This window comes from Rhipicephalus microplus, chromosome 4 (genome assembly GCF_043290135.1).
Source record: "Rhipicephalus microplus isolate Deutch F79 chromosome 4, USDA_Rmic, whole genome shotgun sequence".
NCBI lineage: Eukaryota > Metazoa > Arthropoda > Arachnida > Ixodida > Ixodidae > Rhipicephalus > Rhipicephalus microplus.
This window is the reverse complement of record NC_134703.1, coordinates 104,852,488-104,873,766: the sequence shown is the minus strand read 5'-3', so window position 1 is coordinate 104,873,766 and position 21,279 is coordinate 104,852,488. Positions and strand designations below refer to the sequence as shown.

Below are 21,279 nucleotides of genomic sequence, written 5' to 3'. Positions count from 1 at the left end.
CTTGTTTGATGGCTCATTTTCTCCTCTTCTTTTCGTCTTCCTCCCAGATCAAATGACATCGTAAGAACGTTCCGTTAGCATTCCTCCTCCTATCGCCAGCCTCGCTACTTGATCACGTTTCTTCTTATTCATGGGATACAGATTGATTCTTTCCGCGATACTCGACTTGTCTAAGCACACTCTCTGCGGCAACAAAACGCGTTCTTCGTGCAAGAGTTACCCTAGAAGAGCTGGGAGTGACGCGACTTTTCTAGCTGTCGCTCTGATTAGCACATGTTTGCCAAAAGAGGGAGTCGTTGTTTACAACGAGAACTGTAAGCTAGGCAACTTGTGAAAAAATTTTTCTTACCCAAAAGGTAAACGTGTTAACAAGCACGAACGTTCTAATCTCTGTTTGGGTTCTCGTTTCCGTTCCTCCCTGTTTCAGGGCTAACATACGTGTCTTTATACAGTAGTAAAGTATATGTCGCGCAAACTCGAGACACGGTAGTAGTTTTGGAGATCCCATTAGTCTTGGTGGTCCTGTTGGAAGACGACAAGAATTGTGTTGCACGCGCTGGCAGTGGAAGTATCAACTTCGCTGCCATAGTGGTGGTGCAGCTTTTTTTCTCAGTTTTGGAACGCACCTTGTAAGGGCTACATTTCTCGAAATTACAGAGCTAAGCTCCGTGTTAACAAGACAGGACGTGCCATCACTGGCACAGGAGAGAGGTCAAGGCACCTGTGTGTCTTGCTTGCGGTGTTATTTTTAGGGGCGAAGCTCCTTAGGGCGTGGGCTGTGCGTCCCCTGTAGCCTGTATGTAGCCACCTCTAGTTTAGTTCTTGCAGTGTTCACTAGATGGCGGTACCGTCCCCTGTATGTAGCCACCTCTAGTTTAGTTCTTGCAGTGTTCACTAGATGGCGGTACTGTCTCCTGTATGTAGCCACCTCTCGTTTAGTTCTTGTAGTGTTTACTAGATGGTGGTACTTGTAGCTGATGATGAAAAGATGCAAGATGTTATAAACTAGAAAGCGGTACTTGTAGTTGATAAAAGACGCGAGATCTTATAAAATAGGAATGATGTCACATATGGCGCGTGTCATTGGTTGAAGGCAATCGTTCGATTTAGTGCGGCGACGTACGCTAGGGAGAGCGATGTAATAAAATCGAGTGGGCAAAATGTACAGAGGATTCATGGTTTACCAGGTTTACCTCCGGAGCTTCGCCCACTCATCATCATTCACTTCGTGGATATGGCGGAATTTTTTTGTCTTGCGTTCATGTTTGTATGTCAACTAACGTGACTAATATGACTCAATTTCTTATTAACTGCTGGTTGCTGTTATTTCTTAATATTATTTCCTATTATTTCTTATTATTTCTTATTATTTCTTATTATTTCTTATTATTATTTCTGCTGGCTCTATTATTTATTAACTTCTGGTATTAACTGGAAAATCGTTAGTTGGCCTACTTGGAGGGAATTTATGTTTTATCCACTCAGTGTGAGACTAACAAGGAGCACACCCGCGGACAAGCGCAATCTAACAAATGGTCGTTAGATTGCACTCGTCCATGTGTACTCCCTACTTGGTCCCTGTTTCTCTCTCGCTAAGTGACTGAAAGTTGTATTCGCGCTCATTTTATGCTGATGCTGATGACCTCAGATAGATGGCGCTCACCCACGGAGGGGGACGGGCCAAGAACCGGGCGGCAGGATATTTAAGTGAAACTAAAATGAAGTTAAAGCCAATCTGAAGAGTTAGTTTAAAGATAATACTGCCAATAAACAAAAATGTTTGCTGAGCAAGCGGTCAAACCATCTCTTGTTCCTGACAGACATCGCTACGAATTATAAACTGAAGATCTGAAAAGGTTAGGGTTCACTAGCGCGGTAATTATTTAGTTGCATTGATGTAGTCAAACACAGTGGAGCATATATCATTTCATTTCATCTAGTAAACCTCGCACTCACGTCAACCTCTTTCTTTTATCAACTCAATGTTTCATGTATGACCCCAAAAGGACGGTTCTGCGTACTTCAAGAGTGTTTTCTTGGTAGGTATTCGAAATTCTTAAACATAGGTGTCGGGCTGGCCGAGCTTCGGTGCTAAACGTCAGCTGTAGATTTTTCCCTCCCGAAATCTGTGTTCGGTAACGTAACCTTAAGTGTTCTCTTGAATTCCTTAAGAGAATGAACGAAGCGCCCTAACTACTTAGGTCGCAGCAGCTGCAGTCGATCCTCAAATGCTGGTCAACAGGCAACAGTGCCCATGGTTCGCGTAATGTACTGACGTCAAAGTTTCGAAACGTAACGCGTATCGTTTCCCTGCATGGACGGCTCCACGAGGAGTATGTCATGTAAAACCCCTTCATTGGGTCCTTTGAGGTACTGTAAATAAATAAATAAATAATAAAATTCGGCGTTGACACATTTCTCAAAAACCGCTCGCACTATTTTGCTCTTTCTTTCCTTTACCTGTCCGGCTCCAGCTTCCTCATGTATATGTTCAGAAAACCTGCGGAATTGCATTTTTCTTTGCCTCTACACAAGAAGTGAAAAGCATATGCGAGCTTGTAAAGCATCTTTCACCCCTCCCATGGACTTCAACGTTTTTTTTTTTTTTGCCTTAACAGAAAACAGCGAATTGCGTTTTACGGTGAATAAGCAATTTTTTTAGGAAAGTAGTACTTACTTGTTATTACCACGGCACCCTCGTGGCAATGCGCCTATAGTTGAGTGGATGGTTCATCTGCCGAAATTTTCCCATATTCAACGCCAAACTGCTCACACTGCGTTATAAAATGTGGAAAAAAGAACACATCCCCACTCGCCTGGATGTGATGTAGTCGAGGCTGCGTGTTCCTTTTTATTCGCTACCGAAACAACGAAGTAGTGGCAGGTGTCTTCATGCTAAGTGCTTCGAGATGAACAACCCGCACAAAATGGTCAATATTTCCTTCAACCTCGTGCGACCCGTACAAACCTAAGCGAGCAGAAAGGGCAATGAAGAAGAACGCTCCTGACGTGCAGGCAAGCGAAGTGTGGCGGCAGATGTGGCAAGTATTTGCACATAACAAACTGGGACCGGAATGGGGGGGGGGGGGGGGACGCAAAGAGAACAAGCCACGCCGTTTCTCGGCGCACTCGGAGAGCCTTTCGCGGGCGCTTCTCTTTTAAGCGCGCGGTGGTGACGGGGAGGACTGGAAACAAGCGTAAAGTGCCTTTCTCCTCGAATCCACCGGGGAAACAGCACGGAACCAGATTGGATTCGCTGGCAGCGGAGAACATTTGAAGGCAAGATCGAGCCATCGATTGTTTGCTGCAGGCTCCCAAAGCGCACACTCCTCTGCAATCGCGGCAGCTGTCTCCTTGCTGCCCGTGGAAATCACTCCCGAAGTGTTTTGATCTTTCGCCCGGTGTTAGCGGCACATTTCAACCTGCGTTTGTCGAGGCTTGTTTGAGACAGCCTTACTTCTGCGGCGTTTGCCGGCCCCAATAAACAAAGATCGGAAAGGTGGGTGGGCAAATAAACGCCGAGTAATATTCGAGCAATAAACATTTTCCCTGGCGTTCTCTGCGTCGGCGCTTGATTCTCACTCCACTCAACGCCGGCTGCGATCACGGCTTCGAAACACCCTTGATGTGGACTTTCCCTCTTTCACTCTGTTTACCAGTACAGACTGTGCCAAGTGAATACGTATTTTTGTGGAAGCCCAAAGAGCCAAATGAATGGGGCCACGTGTCTTTCATATAACGGCTTTCGTTCGTGGCTCGTCGCATATTCTGGAGGACTTGTTTCCGTGTGAACGCGAGGTTGGCGGGCATGCTCCCTGCGTCGGAGCATTCTTCTAAAACTGCTTACATAACCGACTGGTGAATGTAAAAGGCATCACGAAGGTGTAAACAGACAAGGACCGCCCGTTAGTCACAGCGTTCATTGCATCTACTACCATCGTAAAACGCGGCGCAGACAAGCCCGCTGTTTGCTTTGCGAACGCAGCTGCGTCCATAGGGGTGAGAGAAGTCCTTCATTCAATTACGGAATGATTTTGCTCGCAAGTACTGGTACAGTGCGGGAATAATGCGGTAATTGTCTGTTTGTTTGTTAGTTTTTTTTTCCAAGAGAGATGTCAAGAGACGTTGCAGTTAGGGTGCTGCGCTTGTATACAATTTGCAAACGCGGTGCTTGCCTCACTCCGACTAACTGTATCAATAGCAAGTCTAGGTTACTCTTAAGTGACGTGTTCACTTATACTGAAGATAAACCATATGAAGCAATTCCTGAAAGTGAATAAGAGCTATAGCAGGGGTAGTGAACGCTGCGCAAGTGACATATTTGTGTGAACCACGCGGCGATCACTCTTGCGTGATCGCCGCGCAGGTTTTAAGTAACCCGCCGCGGTGATCTAGTGGTGATTATGATTCACTGCTGACCCGCAGGTCACGGGATTGACTCCTGGTCACGGCAGTCGCATGCTCTATGGAGGGCGAAATGCCCGAGGCCCGTGTGCTTACATTCAATTGCACGTTAAAGAACCACAGGGGGTCGAATTTTGCAGATCCCTTGACTAAAGCGTCTCTCATAATCATGTCTTGGTTGTCGGATATGAAACACAAAGAATTAAATAACAATCACTGTTAGGTGCTCGTTTCTGCATTGAGCATCGTCACCGTTGGCGTAACTTACAGAGCGAATGCGAAATTCATTGGTATAGTGAGCCACTGGCTTCTAACCCCGCTTTCTTCGTCACATGCGCTATAGTTTCTCTTTCATAGTTGGCGCGCAAGAAAGGCTGGAATGTGCATTTCGGCTGGCTTCGCTTGGCGTAACGGGCCTTTCCGCGTGTCGCTTGGTTCGAGATGCCTGCCATGTACAGAGTGGCGTGCGTAGCACTCGAGCGATAGAGCAGTTTCCGTGGCGATGTGTAAAGCGCGTCACACTGCTACAACTGCGAATATTCAAAGCTTCAAACACATTTGGCATTGCTCCGACGCGAAGCTGCTCTCATCCTACACAGTATCCTAATCATCGGTCAATTTGTTTTTTCTATATTTGTAGTTTTTGCATTTGCAGTCTCCTATAGCAGTATAGGCGGTGTCAACGTGTCTCTAAATTGTATATAGGTCAGTCACAACGGAAGATAAAAGGCTCTTTCGTGGCGGGGCAAGGAAAGGTGGGAAATAAAAATCTCATTACCAGAAGCCACGAAGTGTGAGCCTACGTTACCAACTTGGTGCTTCTACATCAAGATGGGATGACAACGATTCAAACTGGAAACTTCTTATTCTCACACTTTTAATTTGAGCCGTTAGTACACGTTTCTGTAAAACTCTGATTGATTGATATGTGGGGTTTAACGTCCCAAAAACACCATATGATTATGAGAGACGCCGTAGTAGAGAGCTCCGGAAATTTTGACCTCCTGGAGTTCTTTAACGTGCAACCAAATCTGAGCACACGTGCCTACAACATTTCCGCCTCCATCGGAAACGCAGCCGAGATTCGATGCCGCGACCTGCGGGTCAGCTGTCGAGTACCTTAGCCACTAGACCACCGCGGCGGGGCTTTCTGTAAAACTCTCTGGCGACTCCTTGACACGCTGCTTTCAGAGCTTAATCGGTGTGTGTATACCACTGCAGGTTTTGTGAGGTAACATTTAGCACGCACCTGTGGGCATGCGAAATGTTACTTGCACATGCAGTGTTACGCGCACCTTACTGTACACGCACCTTAGTGCATCGAGCTCTCAGGCAATGCTGTGTGGTCGCCCAGTCACCAGTGTCGGGGTTGCTCAATAAATATACTATACTGGTGTGACATGAGCAATTTCGATCTCGATCATAGCCATCTGGATAGGATTTCTCGATCGCGATCAACAACTGTGTCGCTTCTACACAGTACAGCCTAATCCGCATCGAGTATGGCTCAGACGTTAGCCAAAACGCAATCACGAATATAAGTATCGATGCGCAGATCACGGTCGTCTTGATTCCGATCGGCTCTGATCGTGAGTTAATTTGACCATGCGATGGCATCTCGTCTACATCGAGCCTGATTCGTATTGGCCCTAATCGAGATGAAAAGTTCGCACGTGACACTGTTGTTAAAAACAAGGAAAAACTAACGTGAAGCAGCCTTGATATAAATATGTTTGGCGACCTCCAGTTTAGCTAATGATTGTGTCTAATAATCTGTCTAGAAACAATAAAAAGACACGTAGGTACATGCCTTTAAGCTTTATTATGAAGTTACGCCGCAGGAACGCTTAGCTTAGTTAATGTTATTGTTTTACTTCTCTTTCAAAATAAATTTCGATTCATCTTTCATTTCGTATAGAAATCAAGTCAGTTCAACCTACCAAAATCTATTAGTCTACATCTTTCCCTTGCATTTGCAATGTTCATGAGATCCTTTTTGTGAAGAAATATTGGTCCCGAGTGCAGTCAGTGAGGTTTTCCTGAACCCTCTCGGACAGTCACGATTTCATATTTTTTTTTCATAACAAATCTTTTCTCATAGCAGCGTCTAAAGCTCGGCGATCTCACATATGTTTGCTTACACCACTTACCATCATGTCGGTTTCTATTACACTTAGTGCGGAACTTTTCATGTCCTGTTGTTTGCCCTTGCCGTACAATCTTTAAAGCTCTTCATTTTACCGGTTTTACGATACGGAACTCATACTGTGCACTAACACCTTTTGTTTTTAGTGCATTATAAGTCCTCGAAATGGATTAGAGAGTTGTGCAACGTAGTCTCTAGTTGGTGCTTAGTATTTGAAGTACTGCGATGATATTAAACCACGTTTCTCAGATTAAAAAATAATTGAGTGCTTATCGTTCAACATTGCGCAAGAGGAATAAGATCAAATAAAATAATGTACGACCTCTCCATCCCTGAAAGATATATTAGCGTCAGGCTGATGCTATCTCTCCTCTGAAATAGAATTGAGGCTGTTGCCTAAGAGTAACACGGCGCTGCGTCGTTCACACTCGGGCTTTATATGAAACGCCTCTCGGGTATTGAACTGAGCGTATACGCGCGTATAATACGTGTTATTGTCTGTTTATGCTGGGGAACACATTTCGAAACTTCAAAAGGGACAACATGCTCGCCTGCCTCGCCGGGGCAGTTGATTAACGGGACTGAGTGAGACGACAAAAGAGGGACGCGTTGCCGACTGCAGTACGGGAGCAAGGATCTGAGCGAAACACTGGCACTCGCTGAAAGCGAATAATGAAAAACGAACGCGATAACTAAATGGCAATGAACAAAAAAATAAAGGCGACAGTGGTACGAAATGGCAGAGGTGCTTGATGACAGAAATTTTAAGGTTACTTGGGGAAATATATGAAAGTAAACATCGAAGTCAAGGTGAGTTTGATACGAACCATCAGAAACCGTAGATAAGTGACAGAATCTGCCGAGCGATTCGTGTTAGCCAACAAAACGAAGTAAACACAAATATCGTAAGTTGGTTAACTAGAAAACAAAAAAAAACTGGAAGCGAAAAGAAAGGCGGGAGTGGCTTACAACTTCGAAAGAAAAAAAAATGGCGGTTTCGAATACGTCCTGAACGGAAAAATTGGCTGTCCTAAATGAAAAGCGTGTGGCACACACAAAAAAGGGGGGTTCGTGGAATTGAAACGCCGCGGAATCAATGCTTCGATAGAAGACCAGGAGACGGCAGTGGCCGCTCGGGAGGGCCTTTTGTGCATGTGCGTGCGTGCGTAAGTATTCTGGCGCAGATGAGTCTGTCCCAACTACCTTCACTCCCCAATCCACCCTTCTCTCATTCCTTCTGCCCCTTTCTTTCCCAACTCCCCCTACTTGCGCCACCTCTACTCCCTGCGCGACGCAAGTACTTCTGTGTCAGAAGCGTCTCTCTCTTTTTTTTTTGTTTAATATTTCTAGTTTTCTTTTCTTTTTTTTTTGCCCGCTTTCACCGTTTAGAGAAGACCGTTGCCCGGCTTGCACGAAGATGTATACGCTCACTTATATGTATTTTGAAGGGAGACCGCTGATGCCGATGCCGATCTGGCTTGCGCGGGCGGTTTCGTGCCTTTACTCTCTCGGCGAGGCTTCGACTGAACAAAAGGGCGTGATTTATGTGAAATCCGCTCTCGCCCGGCACTCCTTGCCACCTCGAGTACGTACGAGAGAAACGCCACTTTTGCCGCTTCGTCCGCTCTCGTCTCGTGCAGTTTTATTCTCGTTCTTTTACTCGTTCTCCTCCTTCCGAGTTTTTCTCGCTTCCTTTCTTCGTGCTCGTACTCACGTAAAGATTGCGAGTGAGACGCGAGCACGCTCCTGAGGAGGCTATGGAGGCGCCAGTATGTAGCACCCCGTGGGTGAGGGAGGATTGCGGGTTCAACAACTCGAGAAAATAGGGCGAGATGGTATTCTTGAAAAATAAACGCAAAAAAGAGAAAGATGAATGGGATATGAGGGAAAGACGAATGGAGGAAAATGGTGTGGTTACAAAATGACGATCGAAAAGTAACAGAAGCCCCAGACTAAGAAAGAAAAAAAAGGGGGGGGGGGATGAATGGTGGCTACGAACGCGAGAGACTTCAACTCGTCTTCCCGAGCTTCTTTTCGCCGCCACACAGACGCACAAACACAAAAGAAATATTCCGTCAGATATGCATCAAAAGGCGGGGGTGGCTGTGGGTGGAGGGTTCCAAGTCTATGAATGCAAACGAGTAGGGAGGCAAAGAATTTAATGTTGCCTTCGAGCCAGGGAGCGAGAAATTCTCATCCGCCGCTGCTCGCTTTTGATCTCGGCAGCCGCCTCACTTTAGCGGGGGATAAATGGGTTCGGCGCCAGAAGGCGCTGGGTTGCAAACAAGCTGTGCAAAAAAGAAAAGCGCCACTTAAGGAAAAAATTATTGCCGACTGGAAACAGTATCGTGGCGAGTAAAAGTTGAGGAAAACGAATCAAAAGCCAAGGGAGTCAAGTTAGGCGGTGAAAAAAAGAAGACAAAAAACGTAAGTGTGGTGAGTATAGGAGACGACAGGCTTGAATTCGCCTGGCGCAGCTATAGTAGCGGAATAGATGGGAGTGGTGTTGAGACCAGAGAGGAAGGGGTGGTTGAGAAAGGCGTTCGAAAGGCGTGATGGCTCAGGCTCTGCGGCGAAGTGGCATTCGCCTCGAGAACGCCTTGAATAGGACCAGCCGACTTCCATCCATCCATCACTACACTAAACTGCTCGGATGTTGTATCGCAAATACTCTCGCCCAACCGAGTCGGGGCTCTTCTAACTCGCGAACTTCCATTGACTCCATCGTGCACCGCGTCGAAACGCGTCGCCCTCCCCCCACTTTTAAATGTCCGCAGCAGTATCGGAGTAACGTTAAAGCGAGAAATTGAATAAAAATGAGAAAAGAAAGAAGGACACGACGCTGTTGAAGAGTGCCAGATTTTAGTGAGGCACTGCGTGCGTGCGTGCCACTGGCGAACACTTCGCACGCGTTAGTCCTGTTTTGGAGCTAATAACGTTGAAAAGAAAGACGTTATTCCCACAATAGCATCGAGGCGCGTAGAGAAATCGAAGCGTCACAGGGTGCACTTTCCGTACGAGCTCTCGCGTTGTCTTGTTCGTCTAGCTCGGACGTCATGGGCCAACGATATCACATGAACGGCGCCGAAGTGTTGAACGTGTGTTACAAAAGCAGTATTTTAAAAAACTTTTTAATGCAACGTGATAAATCTGTCAGATATATTGTCTTTTTTGGTGAGAGTCGTTTAGACACAGCGTAAACTTATCAAGTAAGGGTTCCCGTCTAGAGTAGAGGAAGGGTGACTTAAAGACTTGCGCAAGAACACCTACTAATGCATTCAATCCCATTAGCAGTAGTGGTGCAAACATTGAAATCCATTGCTATAGAAAAGGCTACATCCGTTCATTTCAACTATTTTGATCATTCTGAACTGTTCATGGTAGTATAAAAATGGGTGAAGAGCGATTGGGAGACACGGTATTCATTTTACCGGCAGTTCACACATATACATGAAGTAAAAACTTTGGTGTGCTCTATTCGCCGCAGCTTAGAAGCATGAAATGGAGTTGAGTTGACACTAATGACTATGGAGTTCTCTTTCTGTACTTTCAGCGTTCCTCTCTTTTTATTTCCCTCTGATTTTAAGGGCATATGAAAAATCAGTCAGCACGTATCATCACGTTCAAATGCAATCATAGTTTTACGATATTTCTGCCGTGAAAAGAAGGCAGGAAATACTGTTTGTCTGGGGCATGCATTTACTTTATTAAGCAACAAAACGTAGAGAAAGTGAAAAGAGATGCGTTCTAGAGGGGCATGAAGTTTTACGGAACACTGGAAGTGGCCGTTTCTCGTTACGAAATGCCTGTTTGTGGCAGACAACAGAGGAGACCCAAAGAGAGAAATGTGAGGCAGGGATTTCAGGTAAAGTATATGTCGCTTTGCCTTGCCGTACTAGACAACATTAAGAGCAGATTTGGAAACAGCACACAATAGCATGATCATGGAATGCTGCAGAGCGTGAGACTGTCACACTGGAAGTGAAATCGCCGCGCATTCGCACGTTGTGTTGATACGACCTACAGTGTCTCTCATTGGCAGCAACGATGAAAACTGCCAAAGGGGCCTTTAAAGTGCTCGTTAACGTGATATCTTTAAAAATTACGTTTCCCGTAAATTCCAGCGCCAGCGTCGCCTTCGTTAGTGGTGAGCGAAAAATCGACATCTTGTCTTTGACCGAAAATCGAGAAAGACGCAAATAAAATATAAAAAATTCCGAGTTCAGGTGAGGAGCGAATCCAGGCTGCATGCATGTCAAGCAGATGTTTCGCCATGGAGCCACAGTACTTGTTGAAACTGCTTTGAAAAAAAAAAGAAACACACTATATTAACGTCATGTAGTCGAAAAACTGTTCTTAACAAAAGATATATTGCGTGGCAGACACGTGGAATGGCGGCAGGCGCCAAAAGATTTGAATTGAGCAAAGAGAGTTGTTATAGAGGCCCACCCTTTGCAAAGCGCTCAGACACATATAATCATCATCAGCAGCAGAACCACCAAAAAAAAAAAAACGCCAGGCCTGCGCGGAATGAGCAGCACTGTCCCAGCGAAAGCTGGAAGAGCGGCCTTTCAGAGCTTTTTCGTAACTTTGAGTAACTGCTACAAGCACAATTACCCACTATACCATTAATAATCTCAATGTTTGTGTAGTAGACTGGAATTCACTATGTTATCCGTGATCCTTCTTTGAAGAACCGTGGTATTGGCTACACGCTTGCTAGAAATTTTGTGCAGCTTCTTTGTGTAGTTTTTTTTATTATTCAGTGCTGACAAGGATGAAGAATTGGGTCTAAAGTGGGTATGTGCCACAATAACACGCTTTTGTAAAGGGTTAGATCATCGGAGGACCCGCTGTTTACGCAATTCGCATTGTGTGATGCCTGGTTGTTCCTTTGGATGTTCTAAGACGCTCAATTACTCATATTGGTGCGATTCTTTTCTCGACATCATTACTGCCTAGCGCCAGCTTTAAAATCAGTTTCAAGCACCGGCGTTACTTATTGGTGCAATACTGTACTGGCATGCAATGGACTCAGGTTGAAATTCTACTGTGTCCTTGATTTTTCTTCATTTTTGGAGTTTTTTTTTCTTATCACTTCCAACACTGGTTATGAACACCAGCGGCGGCGGCGGCGGATAACTACGGGGCCACTTGTTACCCTTGTTGTAGTCTCATAACAGCTATCGCTGTAAAAAGTTAACAGCTGTGCAAGTTCGCGTGTTGCCCTACGGACTCATGGTGGGCCCTTCACCGATTCGCAAAAGGCATAATCATAGCATAGTGGGCACTTAACAACTGGGCTTGCAATAGGTATTCTATGATACTTTGAAACGGTCAATACTACGCAGACAGTTTGTTTCCTTGCGGCCCGTCTGAGGCATGCACCGAGAACCGAAGCGGGCTATCAGTTCGGATGGCGGTGGACACGAGGACCGATTACGCTACCGCGATCTACTCTTGAGGCCTGGCCCCACGTATCCGTCGCAGCGCGTCGGCGCGTGTTGATTTGACGCGGCACCGTGCCCTCTCCGTGTATAGAGCAAGGGCTCGTGGCTACGCAAAGCCCTGCGCGCGCTCTCTCTCTCTCTTTCTCTATATGAGAAAGGGCTAGACGCCGCGTCAAATAAACACGCGCCGACGCGCTGCGACGGATACGTGGGGTCAGGCCTTCAAGGCGAATCTCAAGCGTCCTCCAATTTTCTAAGCGCCGTTCGAGACATAACGCTAACTTTCTGTCTCATAACGTCGCCGGTATTCATGTTGAAGTTAAAGCTGGTGCCGTTCGGCAAGCAGCTTTTTCTAACCTACTAATGGCTCGGTCTTGGCGAGAGGGATTCCGACTGAATCGACTCATGAGTTAGTTTTCCCACCTATCATCTGAAGTAGCCTTACACAGTCTCTCAGAAACGCGAACTCACCAAGACAAGGAAACCGTGTTCTGAAGGTTTAAAAAAAAAGTAATTTCTCACTCTTTTGGCATTTTGTTCGCATCTGATCGTGAATGCAAACATTTCGACATGATACGCCCATTTAACGCGAAGCGCTTGCTCTCCTCGACCACGTTATTATTACTACCGCACCGCATTTTCAATTCACCGACACGGCTGCTCGGATAGCGGAGTAAGCGATCTCTTCGGGCTAATTTTCTAGCGCGCTACGAACACAAGCGTGCTGTGAGACGCCGCGTCGCTGCTGTGCGGATGAACATTCGTGAGGCAACCAAGTGGGAGGCAGTGATCAGGGAACTCCCCCCTCCCCCTCCCCCCGTGAGCGTGCCATCTTTATTTCTTGTCTTCCTTTCTTACTTCAACGAAGTGGTGCGTCTATCAAAACACGTGCTCGCTAACACGTTTTCTTTGCCGTTTCGTTCCAGGTTTGATTCGTTTCTTTCTTCTTTTCGCGCGCAGCATTTTGCACGTTAGCGTCCCTCCTCCGCATGCAGCGGATACCCGTCGAAATAACACGGGCCTCGGGTTTGAGAAAACAAAGAGCGTCCACACAAGCACGATGTGGAGCCGCGTGTTTACAGGGGGCCCCACCATCTTGCCCACCGGGCCACACGTCGCTCGCCCCCGGGTGCAAAGGTTATGACAGCTCGTTCGAACGCGAAAATATTGTTTGACCGAGCCGGCCCTGCCGGTGTTTCTTATTTCATTGTCGCGCTCTACGAAGCATACAGCTCGAAGATAACAACGTCCGGCGAATCGCTCGTCGTCTTTGATAGTAGCCGCGGGCCATAGTGGAACGTTTGGCGCGGAAAACTTGCGAAGCGACAAGACCCGGTTCGGGTTGAGGCACTTTCGGGCCATGCTTTTGTTTTCACAGCGGCGACGGCAATAGCCTGTAATGACCGCAAAGGGAAAGCGACCACATGGTCATCTCCTAAGTGCGTGTGCGCGTCTCCCACGCCTTGGGTGGTGCAATATGGCTGGAGAATAGGAAAAAGACAATAACGGGAAGAACAAGGATGTTAGCTCCAGAATATGGCTTGTTTCTGCCAATCCTCGGTTCCTATATGCATGTTAAGGCTTACTGCAAAATGGTCTCTCCCTTCGTTGCTCAGATGTCCGGCCGAATACGCTTTAAGTTTTCTTGTTGTATGTCACCGCCAATGCTACGTAAAGTCGGAGATACTGACTGTGTTTGCACTAGGCATATCGCGCGGAACATATCGATGCCTGTCTCTTTCACTAACCAATCCTAGGGTTTTCTCATCGAGGCCATTCTTCTGCTCGCCCCTTACGACAAAAGTAGTGGGTAAACAGCCCAGTTTACCTTCTCTAACTCGTAACAGGAGAATCGCGTTTCCTTTGAAAACACAGTGAGGGGTCAAAACCTTTTATTCATGCCTGATATTACTGCAATGTACTAGTTCCGCTTATAGCCTGTAACTCCTCCTTTCTTTCACCTTTTTTTTTTTGTCCAGTGAAAACTATTACGAAACTCATGATTCTTAAGAATTCTACAGTCAAAGTGTTGATTGAAAAGAGCTCCCTTTACTTGCTCTTCGTCATAGATGATCGTGTTGGTTCTTACAACGATTAATCTGCGACTGCTGATTGCACGTATAATGCCGCTTTAGAACTGTACCTTAAAAATGTATGTTTGCATGCATCCTTGTGTTGTGTGCACGATGTGCAACCTCAACAGTTTTTTTTTATTTTTGCTTTTACGTTGTCACATGCTTACCGTGTGCTTGTTTAAAATATGTTTAGTATAGAAGTGTTTTTTGTATACCGTATTCACATGCAGTTGGCAGTTATTTCCTACAACTTTTCTTGTCTTACGTGAATTTATTGCGGTGCTAGTCGCATCATCCTATGAACCAGTATAATTTTTGTCAATCTTTTTTACTTCATTTATCTCATTAGTGAGCGAGCGTATGGCTATCGCTGAAAAAAGTTGTGTTCAAAACTTGTTTTCAAAAGCAGCTACTGGATGATTTTTTTTATTAAACAACGTGACCTTGTAGTCACTCTGAAAAATTGGAGGCTGTTTTTTTTTTTTGCCAGAAAAATATTTATCAGAAGCTAATAAGATGAATTAGTCGCGTGTAAAAATGTATACGAGTACTAAGTATGTAATCAGTACTTTGATGCCCTAATTTTCATTTCGCATTTCATGTGTTAACACGCAGTAAAATGCTCTGTCGTTATTTTTCACACCTGCACTAACTCAAACTCAGTACAAGCCGTACTTTTAGGTAGTAATTAGTTTCTACTCATTGAAACGGCTTGCCTTGTTCCAAGGGCTTGGCAGTTTAAACTAAGCTCGTAGTGCATGCATCCATATATGCTTCTACTGTCAAAATTTCTGTATGTAACAAAAAAACATGTCTGTAGCGCGGCTTTTTTTCTTTCGGAAGCGCTAATTCAAGCATCCAACTTAAGATCCAGTCCTTCCTGTCGCTAAACACATGTCTGGGTCTTCTCATTAGCGCTTCTGCTAAGAGAGAACAGAATACAAAATGGCGGATAGTGTAAATTTTTTACTATCGCGAGAAAAAAAAGGCGCTTTTGTAGATACTCTTTGAAGAATATGAACAGCGTGGATGACGAGAGGCCGTGAAAAGTTCTGAGCCTTTTAACAGCGGAGCCGTTTTTGCAGCCAAGGTCAATGTCAAGGGATCCGTCGTACGCACTCCCAGCTGCCAAGAGCGAGACCCTGTCGAGAGGGAAAGCATGGGCAAACCTGAGTGGGTGAGAGCAAGTTTGATAGAGGAAAGTTACGGACGCAGAGAGGGTGAACCGCGGTAGAGAAGAGTGAAGGAAAGGCGTCGGCGGGAGTGATACAGGTGATGGGAAAACCAGCTGGTAATGGCCCTACAAAAAATAACGGTATCACAATCTGTCCGGAATGTTCGGAAATGGCCGAGCTAAGAGTGACGTCAACAGCTCCACTGTTAATTTAGCCTTCACGACGTCAGGTCAGCTGAAGCTGCACATATGTCTCTCTTTCAGGGTCCCTCGTCAACCACGCTGTTTGCTTTCATCAAAGATGTACCTACACCCCCAACTAGCTGCTTTACTGCTCGTTCTCCCCGTAGTGAAACTTCGGCCCGGCATCACCTTTACTCTGTTCGAATTGACTCACCCTTAGAGGTCAAATTAGAGATTTAACAAAGCAGCGTCAACCGAGGCAACTCGGTGATCCCTCTTTCACCGGCGGTTCCCGCCTTCTGTCTATCTCCCCCATCCCGCTGCAGACGGGCCGGCTCTTGTACGCGTTAACATCTTTGTAAGAAGTATCAGCAGAATTGATGACGTCACCATGGTAAGTGTGACATCACGCAAAAGACAATGGCAGGGACGCAAAAAGCGAGAGATTTTCCGCTAGTTGGTCTGTTGGCGAACTGGACACATCGCTAGGTAGGGCTCCTCCTTGCGATCTCATCTCCTTCTCTATCTCTTTTCTCTCACTCTGTTTTTTTTATCGAGTGCACCCGCCATCTTTTTTTTTTTGCCTTCTAGTTGGCCCGTCTTCTTATTATTACTCTTCTCGGATCGCCCAATCCCGACCCCTTCCTTGTAGATGGCCCGTGTGTTGTCAGGGTCAACATCTTTCTTCGCAGTATAAGCAAGATTGACGATTTGAGCATGGTAAGTACACACGTGGTGCTGTGTAGCAATAACGTCTTCTGCGCGTGCGCGAGCTTTGCTCGAAGGTAAGGGGCCGAGACCATTCGCGAACTACACCGAAGATAACGATCTGAACCGGATCCAGTGGGCATGTGGATCGCTTTACTCCTGTACTACACCGCCTTCTTTCGCTACGTGTACTAAAGTTGCCAAATTACATCACTGCTGGTCCACAAAAACACCTTAAGGCTTCATTTTAGTCTTGAATCATAAATCACTGCAACGTGGGAACAATAACGCGCAAATACTAGCTTTGTCAGACAAGAAATATATAAGATGCTCTTTTGCTAAGAACGATTACGTAAATGACAGTGGCCCCCTTCTTTCCCCATTCAGTTAGTTTGAATGTATTCTCACATCTGACACGGCCGTCGAAATAATGTAGTTGCCATTGTTACCACGTGTATGATTTGTTTTGATTTTTACGTAAACGATCACTGTAGTTCGCTCAAGTCAATGCCTTATACCTTCGAGCAAACCATGCTGACTGCTCTAATGTGACCAGGATAATATTCGTCCCCTTGACGGTCTTTAGCGTAAACCTTAACTCTAACCGTGATGATTTTAAAGCAACGTCAGCTCGTTCTGAATTAAACAGGCCCAAATGCACCGCTCTGCAATGCTGTCCTTGCGTGAGCTGTCTTGTATGGTGTCAGTTTGTGTGGGTGCTGTCAATGTGGTGCTGTGAAGCCTGGATTGTCGAGCGCTTGGTGTGTTCGTAAACGCTACTTTGTGTGATCGTTCCGCAGGCTGATTTGACAACTTCTAAATCGTTGTATTTCTCACTACATTGATGGTTAATCCGATTAGTTCCTCAGATTTTTCGCAAACACCAAGTTTTTTTAGATTGCAGTCCTCCAGAGCTCAATATTATACTATAGGAAGAATATATGCTGGAAAATGTTTTACTCTTTTTTTGTGTGTGTTCGACCCTACGCTAATAAAACGACTGAATCCAGGACTAATCATTGTCATTAAGTTGGTATCATTATTCCATTTGCAACTTTATTTTGTTCGTAACTGTTTAAACTTTCGCAACTGCATTGTCCAGCATTATTGTTCATTCTCGTAGAGTTAGTAATCCACACAAATACACATATATAGGGCAAGCAAATGTGAGCCCATCCGGTAAATTAAATCGTGCAAGATTTTCAGCTCCCCGACAATAAGAAATTTCTCCTCACGAAATATCTTCCATTCAGGTTCTTTCGCAATGTCACTCCGAATACCAACTTCTCTACAGAATCTGGCAGGACCTGCACGTAATCTTGGCGAAGAGCAGTACAGTTAGGTTGCGTTTACTCAAAGTATCGTTGTGCCGCCCAATGCACGTCGCCTAAACCTTGGTTATTCATTGTTCATGTGCCTGTCTGCTTACGTCCTTTCTGGTTGTCCATGTGTCTTCCTCGTCATATCCGTTCAAGTAATCGATCCATTTTTCCCTGTCCTCTCCCCCCCCTCAAAATTTATCTCGTAGAACGGCTCAACCATTCGCAAACGTCCCACAAAGACATCACGCAGAAATCAACTGTGATCCCACGTGACTTGTCTTGCGCGTTGTATGCGCCTCGCACGGAGATTCGCTACCCTTTCTCAATTGATGTTTACATCTCATCCATCACATCCCACCCGTAAACGTTTATCTGCACGTACACCCATTCACCGTACCTGTGAGCTTCTTGGAAGTTTTGTGGGTGTTTTATCTACACTCGAACTTGCTCCTGCATCCATCTTATAGCTGGTACAAGCGTTCTAGCCTTAACGCCGCACGGTACACGAGTACGAACCCTGCTCAAAAAGCTCGCAACTCACACTGTCGTATCATGATATCCCAAAACTGTGCATGTTGCAGAGCATTCATAATATTCGTGTCATGCACACAACACCGCGCACATTTGTACATGTCGATTCTCATCGCTTTCGTGTCTATCCGCCGCACTCTCTTTGAGAATGTAGCGTTTGTTCAAAATTCAATCAGCGCACATCTTACGTACACCCAAATAGCATATGCTGTTTGCTAGATGGTGCGCCACACTAGAGAAAAAAATATTATAAGCGGCCTTCTAGAATCACCTCAGTTTGAGAAAATCTGATCACGACGGCAAATGTGTTCGAAATTTAGGCATAGTTTTCATTACCCATGCTTCGATAAAGGTAAGTCACTCATCCCTGACAACCACTAGCATCTGGAACTCTCTTCAGATCTGTTAGATCACGTCAGTGCTAGCTCTTAAGAAACAACCACGCATTGAGTCACGAAGCTAAAAAATAATGAACTGCCTGCGGGTCTCTTTTCTAGTTTTGTGAAGAGTCGTGTGATACATCGTTCTGGTTCTGTTTTGTAACGTTTTTCTTGCTGAATTGAAGTGCCATCTCAGAGACTTTCGTGATCTGAAGAGAGTATGCCATACCTTAGCGTAGTTAACACGGGTCGGTTTACCCAGCATGACCACTTCCTATCCAGTGATCTTTAAAATGTAACAGTGTACATGCGGAACAAGGAAAAAGAAAGGTGAGTGAACTTGTTTTTTTTTTCATCTCCTGCTACCATTTTTATTATTACCAACGAGTCAAAAAGGCCAGGACAACACCCCATCGTATCCCAAGTGAGCCTTTCTCTTGGCCTCTTTGCTCCATGCAGCAGTGTTGTTGAAAGCTCCCATGTGTGTATCAATGTTGTGTGTTTTACTAAACTGCTCTTGTCGCCTTGTCAAACGCTGGTTAGACTGATGCTGCGTCAACCATCCTCACAGCTGCTGTTTTTTTTTTTTTGCAATTACACCCAAGTACTACAAGACATTGTTTTTCTTTTTACTTTCTGTTCAACTACAACCCTGAAATCCTCAACTCGATGTATACACAGTGCAATAAACATTGTGTACATACATACAGGTTGGGACTATGTGCACAGCTGTGTTAGCTACAATAAATACAGTGCCTTGTAAAGTAGAGGAGGATAAATACCGCGTTATTTATTGCCACGCCTTAGCACACAATCATTATGTTTTCGCAAGCTTTGCACTATCCTGGTCGATGGGACAAAACGTACAAGTCATCGTTCACTAGAAGCGTTTCCGGGAAAATCCAGGTCGACCCTTTTTCTCGATAACAAGGCACAACAAGGCACTGCACATCGATCTTCAACTTAAATCCGGCACGCTTATTATCATCACATCCGCCGGCTGTGCACTAAAAGCGTGTATTAGCACTCACCGCTGCCCCAACAACATTAAGTTTCACCAAACAGCAAACTTTTACAGCACCCATCTTACTCTAGCCCACCGAATTCGTGCACGTATGTTCTGACAGCAGACACTTTTGCCCCGACGCACTGTGTGCCTTGTGAATAAGCTACGCTGTCGCCACTGGCTTGAGTCTTGCATGCATTTGCGCTCTGAGATCTCGGCACCACGCCTCCGCCTACGCATTAAAAAGAAAAGAAAACGAGAAGAAAAAGCTATGGTGGTGAGCCATGTTTTCAGTGGAAAAGACCTGGTGTCATGCACTGTCGCACTGTCCTGCTACTAGCCCATAACTAAACGCTTATATGTGTCACGTGATCGCATTGTGTTTACACTTTCTTGCCTGTTCGTGTGCTTGCGTGACTGTGCCTGTCGTATGCGATGTACATGTCTCGTCGCACGTAAACTGGCCAGGGCGAGTTGAAAAACAGTAACGCGTGACATTCAAGTAAGGATTTATCCTCTTCCACGCGACACTTTCACCGTGATGCCACAGGTAAATTGAGAGCCTTGTGTATCTGCGATGCTGAAATATCTCAAAAAACTTTGCAGTCAAAATTGCAATCAAATTCCTTGTTCAATTAGGGACATTTTTTATGACATATTGTTGGCGTTTCGGACAGAAATCAGGTGTTTAAACCGTTTTCAACAAAAAAACATTGTTGCCGAATTATATAAGATTAGTTCGAATGTGGTTCTGGCGTATCGTCCATGATATTAGCGACAGGTTTACTGTATATAGGTACAGTATCGAAAATGTAAATGTATTCTTTGGTCATAAAGACCAAAATTTTGATAATGCACAAAGATTCACTTCGTACCGCACAAGTAAATGACTAAATGCGCGAAGAACAAAATACATAAGAAGTTGTTCTCGTGATTTCACACCTATATGGTTCTGAATGCAGAACTTGCAATCCGCATGCCAATGTGACAGCAGTTACATCAGGTTAAGTGTCTTCGTAGTCACAATGCCTTAATGATGCTGCAGTGACATACAAAGTACTGAATCGATTGTTTTTAAGTGTGCGAAACACATTCAGAAGATTTCTGTCCGACAGCGTCACCGCGAACACAGTTATCTTATGCAACACATTGAAACTCCCGCACAGTGGCAGCTGGAAGTTTGCACTTGCTTCCTATTTCGCTTAGGTGTGAAAAAGAAATCAATGTGCGCAGACAACTGAAGTGCTTGAAGTGCTTCTTGGATTCCCGCTAGATTTGTTTTTTTTTTCTCCCGGTCACAATAGCGAGCGTTCGAGCTTATATTTCGGTATTACTCAACCTAGGTGGTTACATTATGATTCATAGCACATGAAGCTTGTACTATCTGTGTCACATGAAACTCGAACAGCGGCAAGTCTTCGTGATGCTATAGTGCGCGCCATCCACTTATCATCATGGAAAGGCACGCATATATGCGCGGACCTATCGAACAGGATGTGCCCGCCTGTCAATCGCAATAACTGTTGCGATGCGAACTATACAACCGCGAAGGCTTGCCGCTGCTCGGATTTCATTTGACGCAGATAGTACATAAGCTCCTCGTACCTGTTCACGTAAACAAGCACTCGTCATCCCTGCAGGAACAAGATGAGGGACATTTGTCGAAGTACACGCGTTGCATGCTCTGCGAAGAGCTTCGATTGCACAGACGCACCAAGTTAAGCGAAAATGTACGCTTGAACTTCCACGGCAGTTCACCTGTTCCTACACGGCGCACAAGAAGATCTAAAGTGTCCGGAAGCCTCGCATCCCTTGCCGCGTAGCGAGTCACACGTCCTTCATATCACAACGTTAAGGCATTTGCAGGAGCCAAGTTTCGTGCGTTGGCCTTTCCCTCTTC

At 45.4% G+C, this 21,279-nt stretch overlaps 1 protein-coding gene across 11 annotated transcripts in view; it reads left to right on the top strand.

Annotated features, from left to right (window-relative positions):
• GluClalpha (glycine receptor alpha 1) overlaps nt 1-21,279 on the top strand; it is a 212,081-nt gene that overhangs the window by 169,722 nt on the left and 21,080 nt on the right. For 5 of the 11 annotated variants that reach the window (XM_075893426.1, XM_075893423.1, XM_075893431.1 and 2 more), the window contains one exon: nt 15,759-15,826. The exons of 2 other annotated variants lie outside the window; for them this stretch is intronic. In XM_075893426.1, coding sequence (XP_075749541.1) covers nt 15,759-15,826 — 68 coding nt within the window. Of the gene's footprint in view, nt 1-15,758; nt 15,827-16,084; nt 16,153-21,279 lie in introns of all 11 variants that reach the window. 4 more of the 11 variants (XM_075893427.1, XM_075893425.1, XM_075893432.1 and 1 more) reach the window with 1 other exon arrangement.